This window comes from Crocodylus siamensis, chromosome 3, assembly GCF_052110815.1.
Source record: "Crocodylus siamensis isolate JL-2025a chromosome 3, ASM5211081v1, whole genome shotgun sequence".
NCBI lineage: Eukaryota > Metazoa > Chordata > Crocodylia > Crocodylidae > Crocodylus > Crocodylus siamensis.
In genome coordinates, this window is record NC_143397.1 from 47,495,006 (window position 1) to 47,517,988 (window position 22,983).

A 22,983-nucleotide genomic window follows, 5' to 3' on the forward strand; every position below is an offset into this window, starting at 1 on the left:
TTCTTCATAGAAGAAAATGCCAAATACTAAGATGATTTTCTAGAAGGTATGGTTTAGCCAAACAAGTTCTTAGGTTTAAATACAGAGGTGACTGAGTAAAATGCAAAGACCTGTAATACAAAGGAACTCAGGCTAAATGAGTTAGTGGTCCCTTCTGGCTTAAAATACTATGCATCTGTGAAAACTTCTGCATCAAATTTGCACTGTAGTCAAGTAAAGGACTTCTTGTCTCTAACTCCTGGTCCTGCAGACCCTCAGATCTGAAATACCAGTTGAAATGCAAATATTCTTTTGGCAGTGACACTAGTAGCAACAAAGATTTTTCCAGTTAGAACTTAAGAGCTGCATCTTCTGAATGACTCCAGGCAGGTAATCAACACCTTCAGTGCTTGCAGGATTTCAGGCTTTAGTAACAATTATGCTGACATGTATCACTTCACTGTCCCATAGCTGTACTAGTTTTATAGAGCTCACAGGAGTAAATGAAGAAAACCTCTCTCTCAATTACGAAAGGATGTAGATATAAAGATCTTGGACCTTTAGGCCAGTGCATAACAGGTAAGCAAAGAAGCAAGGAAACTTCACCCTATTCTCCAAGAAGCAAGGAAACTTGACCCTATTCTCCTCCCTAGCTCATGCAAAAGAAAGTTCACAATTCCTCTGCCCTGAGTAGAGTGCAAGAGAGTTCAGTCCAACTTTGATTCCAACAAAACACTTAGGAAGTCTCCTTATATTGAATTGGGACTTCCACATATCTCAAAGAAGGTGAAAAAGAGCAGGGCCATGGTCCCAAATATACAAAGGCATGTTATAGAACAGCAAGGGACTCATCCCCAGCCCCTTTCCATGCAGGCTTTGATGACCAGCCTGCACAACCTACAGGCCCAAATAGGGGCTCTGTAGGCACAGAGTGTAGCCCTGCTAACCCAAGTTGAAAAGTTGAAGGAGGAAAATGTGGTCCTGAGGGCCCAGGTGGTGCAAGCTGCTGCTCTGGTTATCCCTTTCATATCTGCTCCTCAACATCCCCCTGAACCTAATGAAATCCCTGGTAGATTGATTTATTGGGAAACCATGGAAGTTCTAGGTTTTCTTGAAACAATGCCACTTCCTGTTCTCCCTGTGAACAGAGTTAGGGCCTGAAAATCAGTCTACTGATGGACAAGGGCCTTGCCTGGGCTTTCACACTTTTGGAGGGCTCCATCTCCCTGCTAGATGACCTGGGGAAATTCGCTGAGGCCATGACCATGCTGTACAGTGAACCTGTTTGGGTGTAGACAGTAGAGAATATCCTGCAGGCCTGGAAGGAGGGGTCTGAATTTGTTGCCTGACTGCCGATGTTCAATGGAATAAGGCTGCCCAACTTTTCAACTGCCTTGGGGATTGAATGATGAGTTAAAAGATGAGCTGGCCATGGTCAAGGCTGCCATTCAACTGGATCCATTAGTGAATCTCTGCATCTGACCACTGACTGATGTAGAAGAGGGTGGAACAGGCAGGAATCCCCAGTGGGGTCCCTGTGGGGGAACTCTTACCCCACAGCCTTCAACCTGTCCCAGATAATCAGGCAATTGAAGCTATACATGTGGGTGCCCTGCAGCCAAGCCTGTCTGAGATTAAAAGAAATCGATGATGAGCTGCAGGTCTATGTTCTTGGTGTCAGGGGCAAAGTCACGTGGCTATTACCTGACCTGCTAAAAGAAGGGATACTACATGGGCAGGAAAGTCCAAGACTTAGCCTCAACAGAGGGGCTCAGGCTTGGTATGGGACATGATCCTCTACTTTCTATGCCTTTCCATCTTCTATCTCTTGCAAGTGTTACAACCAGTGTGGGTCACCACCTCTCTCACCTCATCAGGTGATGGCTCAGGCTCACCAGTCAGCAATGGTGGATTCCAGTGCTCCATAGAACTTCATGGACATCCATTTGTTGAGGCTCACTGCATCATGGTACAACAGAAGGCCTTACTAGAAATAGTGTCTGGTTCCAACAGCCAGAGATTTGGCTACTCATATGCACCAAGTTCAAGAACAACTGAAGCAGTAACTGCAAGTGGCTAAGGAAGCATATAAGGAGCAGGCTAACTGGGGTCACCAGACCACCCCAATTTTGTTGTTAGGAACCAAGTCTGGCTTTCACACAAAAATCTCTCATCAGCCTGACTATCTGCCAAGCTGGACCACTACTTCTTTGGGCCTTTCATGATTGTCAAACAAAAAACCAGTGTTTTTTAAACGTAGACTTCCATATACCAGTAAGATCCATCCCATATTTCATCCCTTTTATGTTGCAAACCCTTTCTCAGAAAGAAGCACAATGTCCCCACTGCCCATCACAGTCTGGGGATGTGATAAGTATGTGGTATAGCAAACTCTGGACTCTAGGTAGAGGAAGGAGAAACTATTTTATCTGATAGACTGGGAGGCATGGGGCCCAGCAGATAGGTCTTCGTAGCCTGACAATGTTTACACCCCTGGCTTAGTCAGAGACTTCCTTTTTGCACATCCAGAAAAGGCTGGCCCAAGGCCCTCTGGAAGCACCTACGAAGAGAGTGGGTCCTGTTAGAAGGTAATCTGCCCTCTTAGCAGGGACACCTGGACACAGACCAGCATCAGCACTGAGCTGACTGGCTTACAGAGCTGGCTGCCAGAGTATATAACCCCAGACCTTGTATTTGGGCTCTGGCTAATCAACACCTGACACCCTGTAGCAGCTCAGCCTTGCTACTGCCTTGCCTTAGGCTTGCTCCAGCCATGTAGTCCAGTACCTTGGATTATTCCATTGTGCACTTGGACTCCCCAGTTCCTGACCTCTGGCTTGACCTGGAGTACAAACAACCTGGTTTGGCCCCTTTGGCTCAGCCCTGACTGATGATTTGGATTCCCTGAAGGCACAGATACTTGGCTTACTCCACACCCCCCAAGACTGCTTACATCCCCATTCTCTTATGTTACACCATTCCTGATAATTCCAGTGACTGCTTCCATGGTCATATTTTCACATCAGCATAGGAGGCTCTGTCAGTCCTAGAATGAACTTGGAATATCTTTTAAGGGATCTTCATAGAATTCACCCCTTTCAAAAAACAGCAAAGCTAAGTCACTTAAAATATACTGGATGTGCTCACATTCAGCTGGGAGGGATATAATGGTAGGCATGAAACAGCAAAGAGCTGTCTGCAGCACCTGAAGGTAAAAGACTAAAAGTGGACCTGTCATGAAGAATGAAGAGTGGATAGAAAACTACTGAAATTCTCACTCCAAGAAAACATATGTTAGTTAAGGCAGGACTTAGTTGACAAGTACAGCCAACTTACTGCTGCTATAGTCTGTGGCTCCAGCAATCCAGAGGAGAGCCATGCGCATGATCACAGGTCAGGAAAACAGATCTTACGATGACAGGCTGAGAGCCATGGGACTCTTTAGCCTGGAAAAGCGTAGGCTCAGGGGTGATCTGATGGCCACCTATAAGTTTATCAGGGGTGACCACCAGGATCTGGGGGGAACGTTTGTTCACCAGAGCGCCCCAAGGGATGACGAGGTCGAACGGTCACAAACTCCTGCAAGACCGTTTCAGGCTGGACATAAGGAAGAATTTCTTTACTGTCCGAGCTCCGAAGGTCTGAAACAGTCTGCCAGCGGAGGTGGTTCAAGCACCTACATTGAACACCTTCAAGAGTAAACTGGATGCTTATCTTGCTGGGATCCTATGACCCCATCTGACTTCCTGCCCTTTGGGCAGGGGGCTGGACTCGATGATCTCCCGAGGTCCCTTCCAGCCCTAATGTCTATGAAATCTATGAAATCCCATACCAATTTCCTATTAAATATATTTGCTCACACAAAAAATACTGCTCAAGAAATACTGAAACAGTAACATCCTTACCACATCAATTTTGACTGCCATTAATATTTTCAACCAGAAACCTTACCTGACAATATATGTCAGCAAAGGTGGCATATATGACTGAAAGACTTCAAACATTTAGGAACCAGTGTAACATAAGGCCATAATAGCAACCTTAATTGTGAGTATGCCTGCATTTATGAGTTAATGTCATTAATGTCATACCTACTTTAAAAATGTGATTATGCAGATAAGTATAGGTGTATATCCAGTTTGGCAAAACATTGCAAAGTTTAAGTTTGTACTAAAAAAAACAACTTTAATTTCAAGAGATACAAGAACATAAAGCTAGAGAATGTAAAGAGGTTTACAGTGAGCACTAATTTTTGTAATTTTAATTTCCATGAAAGACTACTGAATACAGAAATAACCTTTTAGCAAAATAGATACACAGTCTGGTTTAATATTCCTTTATGGTAAAATGTACACAGCTTTTTAAAAAAAAATATTAAGGCTGCTGAATATTTAACACTTGTCACGAACTACAAGCATCAACACACAGAACTGAGTACAGAAATCCTGCTATCCTTCCTCAGTGTGTTAAAACATTTAAAAGCATAAAGTCAGAAGCAGTGGTAAACTGAGAGGCACTATGGGGATGAGTTAGGTATCTTCTTAATCAGCTTAAGGTAGCTTATGATTGCTATAGCCTTTCTATTATGAGGAAGATTTTGAAACGTTTAAAAGCTGTCCGTCTAGTCTGCTGTAATTAAAGCTAAGGAAAAACAGAGAAAATGTATATGTCTGTCCTCTAATTATTTTGGAAGGCTGGAGCTACTGTAGGTTGTATATGCTGTAATGAGCTCTGAGAGTGTACTCTCTTACACTCATGCAGAGCACATTTGACTTCACTGGTGTTTGTTGCTATCTTGGGGCTTTATTATGTAAATGAATATTTGAACTATAAGAAAAAATAGGTAAAATTCAGCCAGTTGGGGATAGAAGTGTAGGGACAGAGTAAGTGTGATAGGTGAAATTGTAGCCCCATTGAAAACAACAGGAGATTTGCAACAAACTTCAGTGGAAGCAGGCAAATGGTTCTGCATGTGTGTAGAATATGACAGCAACAAAGGATGTCAGCTATATGGCTTGCGTAGTACAGAAAGGATGTCTGTGCCAGTTCTGTGTTGACACAGGTGATATCATTCATGTGAGTAAGCCAAGGTGTTTAGTAGATTAAATGGTCAAATATAATCTTACTTAAATACCGTGAATGGGCAACAGCTACTACTCCATCACTTAGTAAGGAGTAAAGATCCCACTGGGCCATTCTAATCTTGGTAGGAGGGAACCAGGATTGGACAAGCTGGTACACAACCTTATGCTTATATATGCTTATATTATGCCGTATAGTGGTACCCACTCTTTGCCTTATGATGATATTATGCTATATGGGTGCCTTTTTAGAACTATTGTCCTGTTCTCTAGACTCTTTAATTTGCTTTTAGGAAGTTTTTAGTAATTATAGTTGCAAAGAAAATCTTGAACAAGTGAATAATGTGCACTGAGGCCAGAGTGTTCTGAAGCAATAGTTCTGAGTGAACAGTTCCATTCAATTCAACGAGGTGTTTGGTGGCCCGTAATGATACTCAGGGATCCTGGTTTTCCATTTCTCATGGAAAAATGGAAAAAAATGTGGATTTCTCCTTTTGACTGAGAATATGCGGATTTTTCATTTTAACAGAGAAATACATGGATTTTCCACTTTAGCAAAGAGCTCTCTGCAGGTTGGCAGTGTTCCAGCCTACAAGGGGCTGGAGGAAGTAGGAAGAGGCTAGTCAGGCAGGGGGCAACAACTCCATGTGTGCACTCATGCACATGGCCACCAAGCAACCTGGAGAGCAGCCCTCCATGGGTAAGTTTGGCAGGGGAAAGGGGATTGAGGCTCTCATAGGGAGCGAGGGAGGGAGGGAAGGAGCTGGGCAAGGCTGGGGGTGGGGCTACTGCCCAGCTCAGGATTGGAATACATGGCTACAGGGCCCAGGTGGCGAGTGGGACGGGTCCACAGGCGGCTTGCCTGAAGGTGAGGGAGGGAGGGGATGGATGACAAGAATACCCAACTATCTGTGGGGGTACATTTCTCACAAGACAACCACCCTCTCTCCAATCTCCCAGTACTAATCCTCAAAGGAAATTTAGAAAACACATTTCGCAGAAGCCTATGAGCTTCACGTCATCAACCTACTGGCTACAAAATATCATGGACTAAATACAGACATTGAATTTATGGCACATTATAGTGCTTCCTCAGCCTGAAGAACGGTGTTTGTACCTAAAAGCTTTCAAAGAAGAATTTTTCCAATTATTTTAGTTGGCCTAATAAAAGATATCAGATTTACCCAAAGAACTTTGTGTGTCCAGATTTCCCTGGAACTGTTAGAATGTAACAGCAGATGTGTGGTTTGCCTTTTAAAATGAATCCAAATGTACCTGTGCTCATATCCTAAGTAATTAATTCAGGAACTGATGCTGAGGATCCCAAAAGCCATAATATGGTACCTGTATCATTAACAATAATACCAGTGAATTACCAGAACATTTTAAAAAGATGAATATCAGCTAGGAACCCAGAATACTGATTGAGAACTAAAGTATAGTATCTATAAGGCTTGAAAGATAGATACAGATATACATATAGATATAGGTATAGATATTATACTTTACTGTATACGCGTGCGCACACACACACACACACACATATATAATGTATCTATATACTTTAGTACACACACACACACACACACACTTTAGTTAAGTGACTGCTAACTGAGGTAAATAAAACACTTATAAAGACTAAACTAGATGTTGCCACAGGCTGAGCACTACGGCTGTGTTAAATTTTGGCAGCTGTTTCATTTTGGAGGTGTTTTACCACCTGAAACACCGAATCTGAAATGAAATGGAAAGCTCCAAAACAAAATGAAATCATCCAAAACACTTCAGAAATGTTTCAGAAGTTTTGGAATGTTTTAGAGGCGCCCCCCAGGAAAAGTTCGACACAGTCCCACAGCCCTCCCTCCTTTTAAAGTATTGGGAGGCTGGGGCTGGGTGGGGGGATGGGGCTGGGCAGGACATCCATGGGGACTTCTCCTGTGGATCCCCCTGCTGGGGCAGAGGCAGGCACAGCTGGAGAAGCCAAAGAGAGAAGCCCCCATGGCTGCCCTGCCTGGCCCCATCCCCTGCCCAGCCCCAGTCTCCTGGCACTAAAAAAAGAAAGAAAAAAAAGCTTTACACTCACTGGCTGTAGCAGCAGCAATCAGGGCCTTTGAGGGCTCATGGCAGAGCCCCTGTGTAGTGTGGGGCAGCAGGGATTGCCACCCCCGCCCCACTTTATACCCGTGCAGCAGCTCTCCCATCATGTGGGTGCAGCGTGGCTCGGCAGGGCACCACGCAGTGTCTGAGAGCTGTCAGCCAGAGCCTGGCACCATTCAGCCCCAGCAGCCACACTGCATGCAGTACCCTGCTGAGCTGTGCTGCACCTGTGGGCAGCTGCCATGTGGGTGTCAGGTGGGGGGTGATCCCCACTGCCCTGCACTGCACGGGGTGGGGTTCTGATATGAACCCTCAGAGGCCCTGATCACTGTTGCTGCAGCCTGTGAGTGTGGGGCTTTTTTTTTTTTTTTTTTTAAGTGCTGAGCGGCTGGGGCCAAGCAGGGTACGGGGCTAGGCAGGACAGCCATGGGGGCTTCTTCCATGGCTCCTCCCATCCGGGGAGAGCCAGGCACAGCTGGAGGAGCTGCGGGAGAACCTGCAGCCACCTGGCTGTGTCTGCCTCTCCCCAGCTGATCCAAATCTCTGAATCAGTGCCGAAACAGCGTCAAAACTCCGAAACAGATTCAGCTGAATTGAAACGGAACAGTGATCTGAAACACCAAAACGAATCACTGTCCTCTGAAATGGCCAAATTCGAAACTGAAATGAAACACAGCCCTACTGAACACTAGGCTGACCACTAGAGTGAAATAACACTCTGTCCCTGAACATAATATGCATAATGAAGGGAGATTCTGAGTGGTTACCAAAAGTGGTCAGACTTCAGAGAAGTAGGAGCTATGTTTTCCAAAGCTGCAGATTCCTAAGGTTTATATAAGATTATGGGGCTTTATGAGGACAATCAACTACCTCAGCCTCCTCACAAATACCTTGATGGGATGACTTTCTGAATAATCTGGGGATGCAGCTGCACTGATAGTTGTGCAAATGCGATTCACAAGATAAATCCAGAAATTGCAAATAGGAATCCACCATGTTAAAAACATTCTGACCTGTTGTGGGCTTTCTGAGTTCCTTCTAACAGAAAAAAAGCTATTATTTTTCTATAGTCAAAAAAACCAGTGAAAACTAAGACTTGGCCTTTTCTAAGGGGTGCCTGAAATCGAATGAAGAGTGACTGGAGTCTAAAAATGTTAAGCACCACTGTTCTAGGGTCTCACTACACCTTGGATGAGGGAATGAGTATCATATTTATCCCTAACATGTTGCTTCCAAGCTTCCAAAACCTAAAATCTGTTTGGTCTTTTTGGGTTTCTACACCAAATTACAAGTTCATATCTACTTCATTGACCAGCAGAAATTCTAAATCTTTTCTGTACCTACTGCTTCGTAAATCCCGTTCTCATTTTGTATTTCCTTCATTGGGTATCTGTTTGTTTCCTTGTGCCCATGTCACATAGTGGTTGTCTCCCTTCAAGAAAAGTGGATCAGATCTCCTGAGACAGGTCAGGTGTTTCTCAGCTGAGGGTGGGTCAGCACGTAGGCCTTAAACGGTGGGGAACTCCTGGTTGAGAGACTGAGGGGTTTCTGCTGGGAAGAGCTGGGAAGGACTACTGAAATGGACTAGAGTGGTTGTTCGGCAAACAGTCTAGAAGAACCACAGGACTGGCAGGAAACTGAGGAAACTCTGTCAATATACAGTGGTTGGGACTTTTGGGGACTATGTGTACTGTGTCGAATAAATGGACTGTATGTTGTGATATGTTTTAAAGACTATTTACAGTGCCTGTAATAATATCGACCACAGGTAGGGGCAATACTAGGTTTATGAAAGCATTCTTGAAAGGCTGAGGAATGGATACATATGCAATATCATATTTTTAGGTTGTGAAAGAGCATTTAAATAGAGAAGCAGAATATCATAAATTGATTCTCACATTTTAACTTTCCTGACTTTAATACTTAGCAGCAAAAATATATCCTTTGTTCTTATTTCTATGTAAAAAAATATGAGCAGAAATAAAAATATTATAGAAAATGTTTTAATTTCACCAATGTTCTAATAAAAAATGCTGCAAAAATACTTTCTAGATGCTCATCTTTGTTTTTTTCAGTTTGATGATGACAAATTCTTTCCTATTTTCCTTTGTAAAGTAGAATTAGATATATTAACTCAACAAACCAAAGACTATGATGTAAGATGAACTGAGAACCACTCATAAACAATTAGAACCTGCCCATGAATCTTGATATGCAAGTGCAGTTGGAAATCAGACCCTGAGTTTTAAAGCTAATACATGAAGTTTCATCAAAAGGTAATGGTATGGTTCACTTAACCTGGAATTTACTTATCAGTATTGATGTAAGTGAAAAAAGAGGTGATCTAAGCAGAAAGGAGAGGTGAATTCTCAGAGAAGGATTTCTTTTCAAAAAATCTCTTACAGATTAGGTTAAAACACTGTCCTTTATTTAAATACAAAGGACAATGCTGCCAATTCATTACTGTGGATTACTTCAGTACTGCAATTTTCAGAAAAGGACTGAAATCAAATTTATCACCTTGTATAGAAATGTTCCAACATATAGTAACATTTAATAAATCAATATGAATAGTTTTGATGCAAATTAACATTAATATTTATATATACATTTCCAGTAGTGATTGCTCCCTTTTTTTTTCCTTTGAAAAAATCTTAAGAAGTCTACATAAGAAACAGAATAAATGTAGTGAATAGGAACAAAAACATATGATGAAACTGAGAATTTAGGAACAGTTGCAAAATGTCGAAATTATTTATAGCTCAGGTTATATTCTAGAGAATAAACTGGTAGTTCACTGGCCAAAATCATTACAATATTTTCTAAAACCTCATGAATAAACTGGTAGTTCACTAGCCAAAATCATTACGATGTTTTCTAAAACCTCATATAATGTTAATGCTTACAACATTAAGTACACCCTACAGATAATTATTGGGTGAAATCCTGGCCCCATTTAAGTTAATGGTAGTTTTGCCAATGACTTAAATGAAGACAGGATTTCACCAATTGTAACATCAAAATTATACTCAACAAGGTCTCTTTCTCCTTTGGAATAATGTGAAGTTAAAATTAATGCTGGGTTCTTAACTCATACTACTGTTAAAGAGTATCAGTCCTTATTCTGAATATGCTGACATTTGATTTTTTAAATCAAAGACTTTATATTAATATAGATATAAAGAAACAGAACAAAGGCTGAATTAGAAATCTTTCAGCATTTTAAGTGTATGCTATTTTTTATTCAAACACTTGTTAGTTATCTGCTTAACCAAAATGACTCCTCAAAAATCAAATAATTTTCTTTACGATGTACTCCTACATTGTACATAACATTCTACTACATGTATAATGGTAGCATTACATGTACAATGGTAAGAGAATTAAAACTAAACTTAAAGTTAGCTAAAATTACTATTACTACACAGCATTTAATTTTAAGGCTCAATAACTTATATTTAGAAAAACAGAAAGTTTGGTTTATGAAACTAGTTAAGTGGAAGCAACATTTTTATTTTTCCAACCACAGAACAGCAATAATGAAAACACAGTGAAGATCATTTTTACAGAGCTGACAGTGTTTTAGGCCCTGATCCTATAGCTAGATCTACCTGTGCTCTAATGCAAATCTGTTCAGAGGACTGCTGTAACAAACTCTCAAATACAATACAAATCACTTCATACAAGCCCTAACAAAATATTGTGACATTAACTAAATTTTGATTACAAGGTCAGGACTTGCTTATGACTTCAAATGCATAGTCAGATATTACACTTTCAGCTAACAAAGTGAACAGTTCTGCTTCCTGCGGTGTAACATCTGAGAACATCACAGTCTTCACATTAACATGAATATAATAGGTAGTATATGTTACTTAATTGGATGTAGCATAAGTTGTTTTTATATTCTGCAGAAATCCTGTAATTTCTGTGCCTGTAATTTCTGGAAAGCTGATACTAAAAAATTATGGTTCAGTAACAGTATTTCAGACTATTTTTTTTGGAAATCATTACGTGGTGTTATAATGAATTAACTAAAGACTTCACCAACATAGAAGAAAATAGATACTGAATTTGTGGCTTACATTTTAATGATTTGCATTGTTGTATAGTCTATATATATATTAATCAAAGCTTTAGAGTGAATCTTTTTTCATTCCAATGTTACTTTTCCTCTTGGTTTATTATCAAGCTGGGTGTTTGCTGAGGAATTTAGGCTAAATTCCTAGCTTTCACAATCTATGTCATTACTTTTCTTAAGCTCCCAGTTATAACAACTCATAAATTAATTAAACCCAAAGAGAAAAGAAGGCCTTTAAAACATGAGCCAGTAATAAACAACAGAATATCATTCCTAGACAAAGTTAAAATAAATTGTAAAAAATTTTAAAAGTTAGCTGCTTGGGATACCGACAAACAAAAAATTATAGTGAGTTGAGAGAGAGTGGGGAATTACTGTGCATCAGCTGCTCCATGGTAACCATATGCCCATACTTACCCTGTGACAGGTGAAAGAAAACCCCATTGACTAACCCTATTTCACTATGGGAAACTTACCTTACTGTGATGTAATATAGGCAGAGATAGGTCACCACAGAACAAGTGACATGTTGCAAGTAACCCCCTCCTTTTAACTTTTAACTTGTTCACTCATCTCTACAAATATTGTTGGACTTATTTGGCCAAAGCAAAATGTTATTTTAAAAATAAGTGATACAATTGTTACATTTAAGTAATGAAATTGCTCAGTCATTGGCACTTGTAACTACATATGTATACTCACACTATAAAGAATTACACATACCTGCAGAGACACGTGGGCAGTCTGGCAACATGGATTCTACGGATGTATCTAGTGGTTCTGAACTAGACACCCAGTTGCAACAGTTCTGTAATATGAGACAGACAAGTTTCTAGTGAACCAAGAGCCTAAAGCAAGAATAAATCTAGACTTCACAGATTAGGCTATGATTCATCAAGGTACTTAAACATGCCTAAACATAAGCAGTTTATGCCCATGCTTAATTCAAATGCTTATATACTTAGCTGAAACAGTGCTTTAGTTTCACATTAACAAGTAAGTAAAACAATAAGATCCTAATTCAGTAAAATGCTTAAACCTATTTTTAACTTAAAAGTGCTTAAGTGCTGTTTTAAACAGGAATGGATTTAAGTGTTTCAGTGCTTTGATGAACTGGAGCTTAAAATATTCTACTGCGTAATTCCAGTTAATTTCTAAGTAACCATTTAATAATTATTTATGACAGATATAAATAATCTCCCCTCTTGCTAGTATTAAGAGGTCATCATTTTCTGGATGTGATGATGCAACTTATTGTTGAGAGAATGTCTGTGGAGTTACAAAGCAATATCTGTAACTGAATGCAATATAATTTGCAGATGAATATTGAAATAACTGCCAATTCAAATAAACTGAACTAGTACAGACACTTTAAAATGTAAATATCCCATTTTGTGAATATATATTCAATACATATAAAAGTTTACCTTTCATTTTTAAATATTTGATTAGAAAGAATTTATTACTACAACTTTTAAACATTTTCTCCTTACTAGTATCTGGTTCAGAGAAAATTCTTTATTAAAATATTAAATAAGTATTATTAGGACACATATGTCTAAACAGACCAAGACTGTTGCATTAAGGATTAACTTACAAACAATGTGTTTTTATAGGCCCGTATGTGGAAATACAGCCACAAATTCCTTGTAGCTTCAAAGTTATAAATCCCTTTCTGAGTTTTTGCTTTTTAAAAAATCTGATTAACTTCTCTTAAAAAAAATACAAAACGAAACAAAAACAATCTTTCCTGGAAGGAGCCAATGAATTTCCAGACAGATTTCTAAAAAATCATCCCATCAATCATGTTTGCTAAAATGGTTGATTGCTATTCTGGTAAACAAGCATGTATTGTGTATTTTTAAATGCTTGCTGCCCTAGTTGTGCACCATGGAATCCGTCCTCACTGTGGAAAGATCCTTGACTGGTAGATCAAGTGTCTTATTGTATTTCCTTAATTCATTCTGTCTGGAAGAAGATGTCAGCTGTGTTGCAGCGAGAAGAAAATTTCAAAGGCTTCAGTCCCCACCAATAAAGGCCAAGGAATGGCTTTTGAATAGATTTGTCAAGGCAACCCTACTGTTCTGGGACCAGGGAGAGCAGAAACAACATAAAGGAAGGGTTGCTGTATGAGATTAGAAAGTGAAGTTCACAAAGCATGGCAGATTTTTGTAAGAAACAGTAGATCAATGAAACTATTGAACTGTGTGGAAAAAAACATGAAAACAAACACACTATCCAGTAATGTTATCTTTTTTAGTCAAAATGGTTAAAATGGTAGTATTTCTGTGTTTCACAAAGCCTTTAAGGTTTAAAATGAATATACATTTCATAATTTGCATGCCTGATTTTAATTAACAGCTGAAAGTAAAACAGTAAATGTAAGTTGGTAGAAATGATAAAAGAAGTAGAATTTTCATTAGGTATTACATTCATTTTAAATACGTAAAATTAATATTAACTACTGATACTACATGAGAGAGCTAGAGATAATAAAGAAGATTAGCACACAATTAACCAGCTTTTATACAGAGGGTGACACTTGCCTGTAAGAAATAAGTATTCTTGAAAGCAGTGTTAAGATATGTAAATCGATGGTTTGTTTTATCATTCATCACAGCTGCTAATAAATTCAAAAATCATAACTCTTATAGGTACTATAAATAGGCCACAAGTGATACAGGATAGATAGCTTCAGTGTAGAATGATTTTTTGAACAATTCATTCTTTCAATGACAGCATTTAGCATTACACAGACAGTGATCAGGTGTGTATTTTAATTATTATTCATTCTACCAGTAGCTGTAATCCTGATTAAAATAAGAGATATGCAGGTGAAATGTTAGTCTTAACATCACTCACCTACACTTCACATATGTAAAAGTACTTCTTATAGGAGATTTTGAATGTTAAATTAAGTTATGACACTCCATCCACATTTTAGGCCATTAATCATTTAACTTGTTCTTTAAGATCTACTTTCTGTAAATGAAATTAAACGTAATGCACTTGTCTCATTCAGACTAAATGTTTAAAGAAAAATGGACTTGTCAGACTCAAATTATAGGATTTAAAATGCCCATTTTAACCATGTAACAAATATGTTAAGGGTTTTAGTTCCCCTAAAGAAATGGGGATTTTTCTGACAGGACCTGCAGGGGTTCCCATTCTTAATATTTTTAACATTTAAGTCAGAGCTGTCAACCTGCATCCCAGGTGATTCTCTATTCCCATCAGTCATGGCCTATAAAACTGTAAGGTTAAGTCAGGAACAGTCAGTCTATAAACAAGGTTTCACTAAATCCATATAAAAACTCATATAAAAACTCATTCTTAACAAGAAAAAAGATAATTTCGTCTATATTACCAACATACCCTTTTTGTTTTAAATTTCAAAATAGGACTAGATAAACACAGAAAACATTCCAAATGACAAAGGTATGGCCTTTATTTGACCAGGAAAACAGATTCACAACAAGAGTTCAGTTGATCTCACATTACAAATTCTCTCTCTTTTTTAATCTTAGCAATCCCATACTTATATCTTCAAATGAATAATGAATGCAATTCATTATACTTCCCCTGAAGAAAGAAAGTGCTTGTTGGCCATAAACCAATATCAGATTAATCTCAGATCAACTAGTAGTTTCTATAGTACAGCAGTAATAAAAATACTTTACCCTTTCACCAGGCAATCTCTAAATAAGTTAGAAAGAATTACATCTCATAATACCTGTATGAAATAGAAAAATATACATCAGTTTTAGAGATCAGTAAACTGAGGCATAAGGAGGTTATGGAACTGGCCCAACATCACAAAGCAAGCAAAAACAGAATCCAGGGGCATTTGTACATGTGCTCCAGGAGTGTGTGTGTTGGGGGGGACTTTAATTAGAGCGGCTCTGAAAGCCACTCTAATTGAAGTGCACAGAGTGTCTCGTGTATCAGTGTCTCTGTGCTGAAAAGTGGCAGTGGGGGTATTTTAATTAAAGCTCATTGAACAAGCTTTAGTTAAAGCGCCCTGCCACCATTTTTCAGCATGGGGATGCTGATACATGAGATGCTGGAGTTTGCTGGAGTGCAGTAATTACCATGCTCCAGATTAACTGAATCTGATCTGAGGCACTGTAATTATAGCATGTCGAAGGAGCCTTGCTGCACATGTATAGGCACCCGAGGAGTCCTGAGTGCTTCCCTGATCTCTGCTCCAGTATCAGATCATCTTTTTAAAATGATGATATCTGTCTATGCACTGCTGCAGAGTTGAAAAGAAAAGGATGTTGATTTTGTACTTGTTTTGACTGGTGACTTTGGAATTAAAAAATGTTTGTAATTTAAATTATTTCAGAAGCAGGTGGAGGGATACTGCACAGTTTAGTAGTATTCTTTCTGGTAGCTTAAACAAATGGAAGAGATCAGTTGATAAAGAAAAGTTCAGAGAGTCATTCATAATAGTGTATGCCCCTCTTAAACTCTTAAAACCATTCTCACCTCTCGCATCCATTCTCGAACAGTTTTGCCAGCTTCTTGATGCCACACATTGTGAACAGAGTCTGTCAACGCCACAGCAGTTACCTTATTCTTTACTTCTGCTTCTCGTTGAATCATCTGTTAAAAAAAAAAATGTTGCCTTTAAGTTCTTTTTTTCCCAATTGAATGGTGCCTGCTTAGAGATAATGATCTTAAATTAATAAAAAAAGGCTAATATAAGTTCAATACTTGACTTCACTTTTTTAAAGTTTATACAAATCCTAACAGTTTCGGAAATAGAAAAAGACTCAATATTTTTTATAAAAGAAATAATACTAACTTTTAACTGACTGAACTATTCAGTCTTATTATTTTCCATGTGGTTTGACAATTCTAGGATTAAAGGTATCATAGTGAAAAAATGGAAGATTCCCTGAGGACACCTTTTACAAGTTTCTTCAAGTTCCTATTTCTGTGCTTCAGGGAAGCTGGTACCCGTGGCTCACTGTAAGCTACTCATGACTATCATCTACTAATTTTCAGTAGATTGCTGTAGTTTTTCTGATGTACAATATTACTTTGACTTGTATGTATTTTTTTTTCTTTTTCTATCCAATTTAGCTACCCCACACTTCCACTATGGAATTCTTTGTGGTTTCTCTCTCACCCAACTAACCCTAGAGTTTATAAATATTATTTTGATTTCTAATATACTATGTTGTTAAAACAATACCATAGCATATCTAGATAATATTATTTCTAAACCAATTAAATGCCTGCTGCAATAATTTGAATGAATGGGCAAAGATGCTATAGAATATAACACTAGTCTGCAAGGTAAAAGGGAATGAAAAGGAGCAATTTGATATCAAAGAGAGACAAAAGGTTTTAATCTCCTGACACGAGTGACCCTAATTTGTAACACAGGATCAAAGAAAGTGTAATGAATTACAGTTATAGAACCAATATTTCACTAATATCTTCACCATTGTATATGTGGCACCAAACTGCTTTCCCAACTTCCTCTCATGTAAGTGGGTATATGTGGACAATTTCTCTGTGTAAAGGCTAGCCATTCTTTGTTAGTGCTCTAGGATCTATTTTTCAACATAATAGAATATGACTCTGAAAGGAAAAAGAGACCTTTATGATGGAACTATGAATGACTTTTCAGATCATAAATACAGAGATAAGCACTGTAATCCATACTTCAGAAGTAATATTTGTCGACATCTTGTACAAATTGAATCTCTTGATTTCCTTGAAAAACCATGCAAACACGTCCTTCATACTAAATAGTGTTACCTTTAATTCACAGCAAATACTGTCTCAGCAATATTTCCACATTTTTATTATTTTATCTTATATTTTCTATTTATGATTATTTTAACATTACCTTAATCAAAATAATATATAGACTATATGAACAATGTTCACCATCACTGCTAATTCTGTGTGTATGCATACATCTCCATACCAGATCAGATAAATGATCTGTCTGGCTCTGGGATCTTGCTTCTGATAGTCCCAGTACTAGGTAATTCAGAGAGAAGTCTATGAAACCTCAGACAATCAAGTAAAGAAGAGGAAAATGTTTCTTTCTGAACCAACTGAAAAGAGAAAAAGTACTCTAGGATGGAAATCTGGTACAGGCTTAATCAGTACCTGAAGAAAAGGATTTAAAACCTTCTCTGTTAGAAAGACATGAGTGTTGCTTGAGACTTTCTCTGGGCAACTGAAAGGAGCAGTAGGGATTTTGTTAATGCTAGGCTAAGATCCCAGATGTATGTAAGGAAGGTAGAATTTCATATTTAAAAACAAAAATTTTAGCCAACTCAGGAAGAAAACCTAAAATACAATGCTAACTTACTTCAAGCTCTGATAAATGCCTTTTGTCTCTGGACAAAATAGTAAACAGCACATCAAATGGTTTTGGTCTCTATCAGATTCATAAGAGAACACTGTCAGCAACCAACAGTCCTCAGTGGTCCACAACTTATGAATTTTCACAACCATCATGACTGTTGTACCACTGGAATGCATAAAAAGCAGTAATTGGTTGACAGTTTCAACCTGCAACCAAGAGGTCAGAAAAGACATCACAGAGGAGTGAAGTGGTAGCAGATTAAGCAGAATTTGGGTTAATAAGTCAGACTTGGAAAGGCTGACTGAAAATTTCTTGGGCTAGGGACAGAAGTTACACAGTTTAAGTGATCAGAAATTGGTTGATACCTGTAACTGAACAGAAATTCAGTGCACATAAACCAGTTTCAAAATGGCTGAAACTAGTTTACGATAATCCTGGTTGAATGTAGTATCAGACTTTAGGTCAAACCGGTTTATAAAACTTCTGTCCCAGACCCCTTCATGGTTTAAGTTAAATCAGAGTCTCCCAGTATGCTTTCCAGCCCTGGGCTGGATTATGCTGTCTGCCCCAGAGAGCAGGGCTGGCCCCACCCCTCTGTTCCCTAGTTGGAGCAGTGAGGGCTGGCTTACTGGCCCCACCAGGCAAACCCCAGCTAGGGTCTGGGGCCAGGGAGGGGGGTTAAACTCACCTTCGCCCGAGTACAAAGCTGCCCTGCCCTGCTGACTTACTTAGTGCTGGTTGTGCCTGTGTACTATAAATCCCAGAGGCACCTGAAAGCAGGAAGAGGAAGTGATGAGCAACCATGCAGGGTCCTGCTGCTGCGATTGTGGGCTGAAAACTCCAGAGACCTCGGGGCAGCAGGAAGAGGAAGCAAACACACAACCCATGCTGGCTATGTACCAGACAGCCATGCTCTAGCCCCCTCCCCCAGTTTCTGGCTTGAGCCACTGCAGGCAAGTGGCTGCATTTTCTGAATCACAAGTGAATGTCTGTTCATTTGCTTATTGATTCAATACAATCAGCTTAGACTAACTTGCAAAGATTGAATCAATTCAGCCTTGGGCTTTTTGTTTGTACTTAGCTCTGGTTGTTATCAGCAGACTCATACATACTGGCAGCACCATGTCCCACTATTCAAGTGATCAGTCACATCCACTGCTCCAAGCTGAAAAACTGGTTTGCTATGGATGGTTGTCCTGTCTTTGTTTGGGTGGTCTATTCAAATGTGTTTAAAATTAAATTTCTCCTGTCTTCTCTGGTATATTTAATTATACTACGAGGGAAAAAGGTATTTGAGAAAGCAACCAAGTCCCACATTCAATATGGTGATGGCAGCTTGATACAGCTACACACTGTTGTTGAAAAGCAGTTCACAAGCTATACAGGTTCCTCAAAGCATTGCAAATACCAACTAAAAAAGAGTTTTCATTGATAGTAATCTATTACACTGTCTAAATCAGTCATTCTCAACCTTTTTAGCCTCAAGGAACCCCTCCAAAACTTTTGTGAATTTTGTGGTACCACAGTTGAAAATCACTGAGCTAGATCTAAACTCAGAAAAGATACAGAAAGGGACCTTGAGGCCAAAAAAGTGAAGAATTACTGATATAGCTAATGCCACTTTATGGTGGTGGTACAGGACCTTATCCTGCACTGCCCTGCTCTTTCCACTGTTTTCCCCCTCACCACCCCTAGTCTGTATATCAGGAGGCAAGGGCAGCCCCTGCCACTGAGGCTGCTCCTGCAGGGTCTCACATGCTAGTGACTGGGGCATGGCTGCCAGCCCCAGAAATGTGGAAGGTGTGGAGTGGACAAGCCAAGGTGCAAAACATGAAGATGTAAAGGGACGTTTGCTGTTAGCAGTGCAGTAGCAGCACAGGGGCTGCTTGGGGGCTGGAAAGGCTGGGAGAAGACAACAGCAGTGGCAGTCTCTAGAGAGGCAGCTGTAGGCACTGTTGGAGTATCTGGGGCAGGTAGAGGGTGCTGGATGGAGAAGGAGAGCATTTACCCCCCTACACAGGGGATGGGTGGTATGGTACCCTTAATGGGATCTTGCCGCACCCTAGGGTGCTGCATCACCCTGGTTGAGAATCCCTATACTAGAAGGTTCAGGGTGGGATGGGAAGGAAATAAGAGATCCTGTTAATACTAGGATGAGGTCCTAAGAGGGCAGAGACTCTAAAAGTAGGACAAAGGTATGCAGAAATTCGTCAAAGAATGTAGCCTGAGGTGGGCAAATATTTGGGCTGGAGGGTCACTTAATGAGTTTTGTTGAGTTGTTAAGGGCAACACACATGCAATGACATATATGCAGTGACACACACACACATACGTTTCCCCACAGCTCTCCCTGCACCCCTCCAAGACATTTATGAAGATGACCTTCATGAAAGTCTGAAGGGGATTTAAATGGTCTCTCCAATGGTCTGGAGGCATCTATTATCAGAGCCCTGATAGGTACAGGTGTACAGAAAGGTATTTTGTTGTACACCTGAAGAGGGTTTTTTTCCTATCAATTTAACAAGGGCAGCATGACCAACTCTGACCATTTGGTGCCTGTTAGGCAGATTTCAATCAGTCTTCATGTACTATAGGTGAAGTCTGGCAAACTATCATGTAGGTGCATGAAACCATAGGTCTCAGACTTCTGAGGTGTGCTTTTAGCAGTGTCTTTGGGTAAACGTGAAGTTGGTTGATGAGGTTCACTATGTTTTACAATTTTTTTCATGGAAGATGAGCTCTCACTGACATGGAATCTAATATGGATGAGAAGGATAAAAGGATATGGATAAAAAGATTGGAAGGCAAAGAACTAGGTGTGTTTAGCATGGAGAAAAGGTGACATGATAACAGTTTTCAAATATCTGAATGGCTGCTATAAAGACAGGGGAGGACAACTGTTCTTCCCTGCTGCATAGGGCAGGATATGAAACAATGGCTTCAGACTGCAGTGAAGTAGATTTAGATTAGATACCAAGAATTCTTTTACTGTTAGAACACCGAGGCAGTGAAACAGACTGCCCAGGGAACTTGTGGAATCTCTTTCATTGGAGGAAACTTGTGAAATCTCTTTCAATTAATTGGATAAGCATTGTATAGGGATAATTTATGCATAGCATTCCTTTTTTCAGGCAGGGAGTTGGACCAGATGACTCCTAAGGTCTTTTCTAACCCTATGATTTCATGATTCTATGGAACACAGCAACTTTATGCTTTAAATGGCAGTACGTATGGGGTTTTCCCTGCTGACTGCACGGTCCCAGTTGGCAAAGAACCTGTGACACTTAAATAGAGTTGGTCACTTGCTGGACATCCCAAATTAACTCATCAACAGAGTATATATAGGACTGAATCTCTTGTCTCTTTAAAGGAGCTTCAGGAACTGCTGAGTGCTTGGTTAATGCTCTTGGTGTTGCGGGAAAAATCAAAGGGTAAGACTCTGTACTAATAGTGAGATGTATTTACTAAGAATGTGAGTTATTTCCTGTGAGTAGGATATATATTGTTGAGGTGTCAAAGATTTGGAACAAGATGCTAACCCCTTCCTTCGGAAAGGGAAAACAATGTGAATAAAACCTGGGCCCCTGAATTTAATTTGCAGTTTTTGCCCTGCTCCAAAATAAGGACAGAGTTCCTCTCCTAAAGATTATCTTGTGGAGAAGAGAGGCAAAGGAAAGGCAAAAAGGGGTTGCTGACAATCTCCTGGGCATCCTGGTTTGGGCTAATCTTGGTCCAGGCTCTCCCAGAAAATGAAAGGTATTTGCCATGTGAGTAGGAGAGAGGATAAAGACTTTGCAAAGTTTCTGCCAGACTCTTAATCATGACAAAGACTTCAGGTGAGAAGTGAAACAAATATGTCCAGTGCACTGTAGCCAAGGAAGAGGCAGTAGGTCCTCTGTATTGTAATGTTTTTAATTTGTTGGCTGTACCTTCTGTAGGTTATAATAATACAGATCAGAGGGATGCTGCCTGAAGAGGCTTGCTTTCTTGTTGGGGCTACAGTATACAAGCCCAAGGAGTGTGAACAGCCTGTAGGCCTCATCTGTCTTTGAGTTGAAAAGGTTCATGTCCCCAAGTGAACAGTTTAGTTATTCCTGATGACTGGAGTCAGGAGGGTCTTCTCACATAAACCGATATGGCCAGGGTGCATACAGGGAACTACTCTCTAGCATGATGGATGTAAGCAATCTTCCTTGTGCTCCTGCAGGAGCCTTTCCATAAACACAAAAAATTTATCAAGGACAAATAGCCCAATTGCAAAATAGTAATGCAGATTTGGAGACTAGCAGTAGAATGGACTATTGCTGAATATACCCAGACTTTTAAGAGACTTTTGCTTTGGAATTGCTTTAGGAAGCTTTTGATGCTTTACTCTTTCTCAACTAGGGCCAGGTATCCTGGCACCAGTTATACTTGCAGCCCCGGTGAGGAACCTGGCATTTTTCATCCATGCTCTTCATGCTCAAGTCTGCCACAAAGCCTTTCCAGGATTTAATAATCCACTCTTAATAGACAGTGGCTAGGGACAGACGTTCATAAAACCTGAGTCTGAATTGATTAATCTTTGCAGGTTAGTCTAACCTGGCTAGGCTAATCCAGTTTCTAACATCACAGACAACCCCTCTGGACTGAAGAAATGCAAGCACATGCCTGCAGTGGCTCAGGCTAGATGCCCTTCTCTTCCACTATGCTGAGCTGGGGGTGGGGAGGGGGGCATGGCCAGGCCCCAGCAAGGTGCTCTGATTAGGAAGAGGTTCTCCCCCCCACCGCCATTGATAACAGAGCATTGAGTTACACAGAAGAGAGTTACACAGGGAGTTGTTAGCATTTATCAGCCCATCAGCCAAACAGCCTCTCTCATTAGTTCAAGCTCTTCTTAAACAACTTTTTCCAAGGAAGGAATGGAGGGACATTACCAGCTATGCGGCGATTAGCTCAAAAAACACCCTAAGCCAACACTGTCCTGTCTGTCTTTGTCCCCTCTCCAACCATAGCCAGCATATGGTATTCTGAGAGATGTCTGTGTAAGGCAGAGGGGAGGGGGAAATCCCTGCTTGAGCAGGGAGTGGGCTGGGGTGGGGTGGGGTGCGGTGGGGGGGGAAGCAGGAGAAAGCCAGGCAGATGCTGCTGTACCTGCAGTCTCTGCCAAAGCAGAGGGGAGGAGCCCTGCTGGGATGGAGCAGAGCATAGCCCCGCCCAAAGCTGCAAAGTATCTGGGATGCTGGAAGACTGATTTAACTTGGACCAGGAAGGGGTCTGGGACAGAAGTTTTATAAACCGGTTTCACCTAAATCAGTTAAGTCTGATACTACATTCAACCAGGTTTATCTCGAATGGGTTTCGGCCATTTTCAAACTGGTTTATGTGCACTGAACATCTATTTCTATTATAGGTTTAAACCAGGTTCT

General features: G+C 40.1%; 1 protein-coding gene across 6 annotated transcripts in view; it reads right to left on the bottom strand.

The window, feature by feature from the left end:
• Positions 1-22,983, bottom strand: part of ARB2A (ARB2 cotranscriptional regulator A) — a 408,135-nt gene that overhangs the window by 103,045 nt on the left and 282,107 nt on the right. For all 6 annotated transcript variants that reach the window (XM_090038271.1, XM_090038274.1, XM_090038275.1 and 3 more), the window contains 2 exons: positions 15,730-15,846; positions 11,962-12,046 (listed from right to left, as the gene is read on the bottom strand). In XM_090038271.1, coding sequence (XP_089894397.1) covers positions 11,962-12,046; positions 15,730-15,846 — 202 coding nt within the window. The remainder of the gene's footprint in view (positions 1-11,961; positions 12,047-15,729; positions 15,847-22,983) is intronic.